This window comes from Trichechus manatus, unplaced genomic scaffold, assembly GCF_000243295.1.
Source record: "Trichechus manatus latirostris isolate Lorelei unplaced genomic scaffold, TriManLat1.0 scaffold00030, whole genome shotgun sequence".
Lineage (NCBI taxonomy): Eukaryota > Metazoa > Chordata > Mammalia > Sirenia > Trichechidae > Trichechus > Trichechus manatus.
The window spans coordinates 22,724,935-22,728,788 of NW_004443966.1; the positions used below are offsets into that span (position 1 = coordinate 22,724,935).

Consider the following 3,854-nt stretch of genomic DNA (forward strand, 5'->3'; position numbering starts at 1 on the left):
GCTCTAATCAGTCATTTTCATTAGTGGCTGCAAAATATTCCATGGCGTGGATGTTCCATAATTTACTTCACCATTCCCTTGATGATGGACAATCAGTTCGTTTCTTTTTTTTTTTTTTTGCCACTGTGAAAAAAGTTATAATAAACACCCTTGTATACATTTTATTATGTACTAGTGTTTTCACTTGTATGAGATAGATTCCCAGGAGTGGGATTACTTGAGTTGAAGAGTATGCATTTTTGCTTTTAATAGTTAAAGCAAGATTGCTTTCCAAAGGGCTAGAACAATTCACACTCCACAGCAAAATATGACAGTTCCCCTCTCAGGGGCAAGTTTAATCAATCGCAAGCTGTTGAGGGTGGCTGTGGCCCAGACAAGCCCTGAAACTCGGTTAATTGTACCCTCTTCCCCATGGTGCACTGAAGTGAAAATAGGAAAAAGGGAGGAAAATGGTGAGACCAAAAATAGGAACAGATATCCTTACACCAAAAGAAAATACTTGAGTTGGCTTAAGAACTACCCGTCACAGTATTCCTATGAACTGTTTCAGCAACAGTCAATTATCTGAGGATCTTGTTTTCTTCCCTGTGCCATACACTCTAGCCCCCTCAACTAAACCAATCACATAACCAGTTCCTTCTCACCCCCTAGGAGACACAAGCTGGCAAAGAGAATGGCTGAAAATATGGCAGGCTAAAATCAGATACAGTTCTTGACCAATTAGATAAAAACATTATCAAAGTAGCCAAAAGGTAACACATACAATGGAATATTATTCAGGCATAAAGAAAAATGAAGTTCTCATACACGCTACAACATGGAGGAACCTTGAAAACATTATGCTGAGTGAGATAAGTCAAACACAAAAGGACAAATACTGTATGATCCTATGTATAGGAAATATCTAGAATAGGCAAGTGTATAGAGACCAAAGTTTATCAGTGATTACCAGGGGCAGGAAGAAGGGAAAAAGGGAGAGTCATTGCTTAGGGGACACTGAGTTTCTATTAAGGGTGATGGAAAAATTTGGAAACAGATAATGGTGATGGTTGAAAAACATGATAAACATAATGTCACTGAATTGTACAAGTGAAGAATGTTGAAATTGCAAATATTTTGTTACATATATATTTACCACATTAAAAAAGTTATCAAAGAAGAAAAATTTTAGAGTCACTGTCTTTTAGTAATTAGTATATCAACACACATAAGAAGCCCTGGTGGCACAACAGTTAAGCACTCAGCTGCTCACTGAAAGGTCAGCAGTTCAAACCCACCAGCTGCTCCACAGGAGAAAAGACCTGGCGATCTGCTCCCATATAGATTACAGCCTAGAAAACCTTATGGGGCAGTTCTACTCTGCCATATAGGGTTGCCATGGGTCTGAATCAACTCACCAGTACACAACAGTAACATATCAATACATAGGTTAGTATACAAAATACTACTAGAAACTAAGCGTTAGATGGTAGCACAGAAATGTCCTACTTGCTGTGCTCTCTTGTCCTCATTTGCAGAGAAATCAGATCTCCTTTCACAAATCACAGGTCATTGCATGACCACGTGGGTCAGGACGTTGGCCAACGTCTCATTTGAACATTAGAAACACGGTGTCCCTCAGAACCAGCTGGAGCCCTAGTTGAAGTCAGGAGTTGGGAAAAAGTACTGCTCACCAACACCTGGCTTTGAAGGACCTGGGTCTTTCTGGAAGCCTCCCAACTCGGAGTTGCCCCTATGTGATACTGCTTAAATCTCCTGAGATGCTGGAAAGATCTCACTTCCTTCCAAATAAAATAGAGTCATTTCTTCCAAAAGGGGAGAAACTGGAAGCAAAGCAAGGCCACAGTCTCTACATCACCATTGACCATTTCATGAGTCAGGACTCCGCACGTAACAGGTGTTTACAGAGATCCCAGGAAGTACAAACCTCAGCGCTGGGCACCAGGATGCAAGAAATCTAAGGTACTCCCCTGCTCTCAAGTTTTCAATCTCATCAGAATGGAGGGCCCGAGGCAGTAAGATGTGCATAGTGATTGAAAATGGCGTGTGCTAAATGCCACAGCCGTACTAGGAGGAAGTGTGGCATGAGATTAAGGGAGGAGGAGCTCAGGGTGGGCCGTGCAATCAAAAAGCCTAAAATTCTTCACATGGGTACAGTGGCCTGGCCTCACCCGGTGCAGTGTGAAGGATCACTTTTGTGTGGCCTTTCTAGCCATGGTCTTATAACTCATTCACTTGGGTGGGACTGTGTGAGAGGATAATTGTGACCCATCAAAGGGATTGGTCAGTTTTGCCATCCCACTGGGCTTGAAATGAGCCACCCCAGAGACAGGAAAGAGAAGATCCCACCACTACCAAGGAAGAACAGCCAGGAGCCAGCACATCCTATGGACCCAGGATCCCTGCGCTGAGAAGCTCCTGGACCCAGGAGACAGAGAGAGAGCTGTGCAGTGGCAGGAGAGACCGGCAGAAGATGGTGCAGCGGGCTTCCCATCCCAGGGAGCGAGAAAGTTGAGTGCCTTTGGGTAGAGGCTGAGGGCCAGGGAGAGGCATGTCTGCAAGCAGAACTGTATCCTGAGTGTTCCTAAGCCTGAATTGTAACTGTTACTTCCCTAATAAACCCCATAATTGTGAGTATTGTCTGTGAGTTCTGTGTGGCCATTGCAACGAATTATCAAACCCAGCAGAGAAGTAGAGAGTGCTGTGGAAGGGATGGTTGGTGTCAGAATTGGTAAAGACGGCAGAGAGAGGAGGCATGTCTGACCTCAGCCTCATGGAAATCAGCCTTAGGCTATTGATGGTGATTCTCCTTTCTCCTTGTAAAGTTAGAGGAGGTCAGACACCACCCCCATGCCATTTTTACACCTGGGACCATTTATGCAGTCACTGGCATCGGTAAGAATAGGGCATCAACCTTCTGACCTGTGAACTGAACAGGACAGAGATTGATTTGAGGCCAACAGCTCCACCTGCAAGAGGTCTGAGAACCACCTGGAGAGATTTTTAAAACGCAGAGTCCTGAGCTCCTCTGGAATCCCTTGGTGGTGCAAACAATTAACACACTCAGCTGTTAACCCAAAGGTTGGAGGTTTGAGTCCACCCAGGGGCACTCAGAAGAAAGGCCTGGTGATCTACTTCCAAAAAATCAGCCATTGAGAACCCTATGGGGCACTGTTCTACTCTGACACACAGGGGGGTCGCCATGGGTCAGAGTTGATTCAGTGCCAACTGGTACTGCTTGGGCCCCTCAGAGAGATTCTTATCCAGGAGGCCAGGCCCCTGATTTTCTATGAGCAGCCCAGGTGACTGACCATCTGAGAAACACTGGCCAAACTAATCGGCCTGTCCCATACTAGCGTTTCATTCATGTACCTCCTTCAAGAACCACCATCAAGGTCTTTTCAATTTCACAACTACTGCTGGTCTCAGTTCACTCCAGTCCCCTCACCTTCTGCTGACCCTCTCGTGGACCCACTGCCATGCCCAGCCCTCGGAAAATCGTTCCATCATCCTCTCTAGAAGTTCCTAGCCCTCTCTCATCTGCCCTCAACCCCAAAACTAACTGCAGATATTTTCACCAGGGTTTGCATTCAGACTCAGGAAACATAATAAAACCACTCCCAGACCCAAACGGGTGAGAATACCCACATGGACTCTCTTAATAAGCAACAGAGCCTATGTGGGAAGCAGGTGTGGAAATGGCTGTAAACAGGGCAGCTGTGTAACTGGGAAAATCTCTGAATCCAAGCCCAGTGTTGCCGTCTGTAAATGGAAACAACATCTGGCAGACCCACCCCAGGCACTGCCATAGTATTTTTATCTGATCCTTGACAAAACAGTAGAGCACGTGAGGA

At 45.3% G+C, this 3,854-nt stretch overlaps 1 protein-coding gene across 1 annotated transcript in view; it reads right to left on the minus strand.

The window, feature by feature from the left end:
- TMEM266 (transmembrane protein 266) overlaps positions 1 to 3,510 on the minus strand; it is a 104,454-nt gene extending 100,944 nt beyond the window's left edge. Inside the window, exon 1 of the mRNA XM_012555044.2 lies at positions 3,449 to 3,510. Coding sequence (XP_012410498.2) covers positions 3,449 to 3,510 — 62 coding nt within the window. The remainder of the gene's footprint in view (positions 1 to 3,448) is intronic.
- Between the last annotated feature and the right edge of the window lie 344 nt (positions 3,511 to 3,854).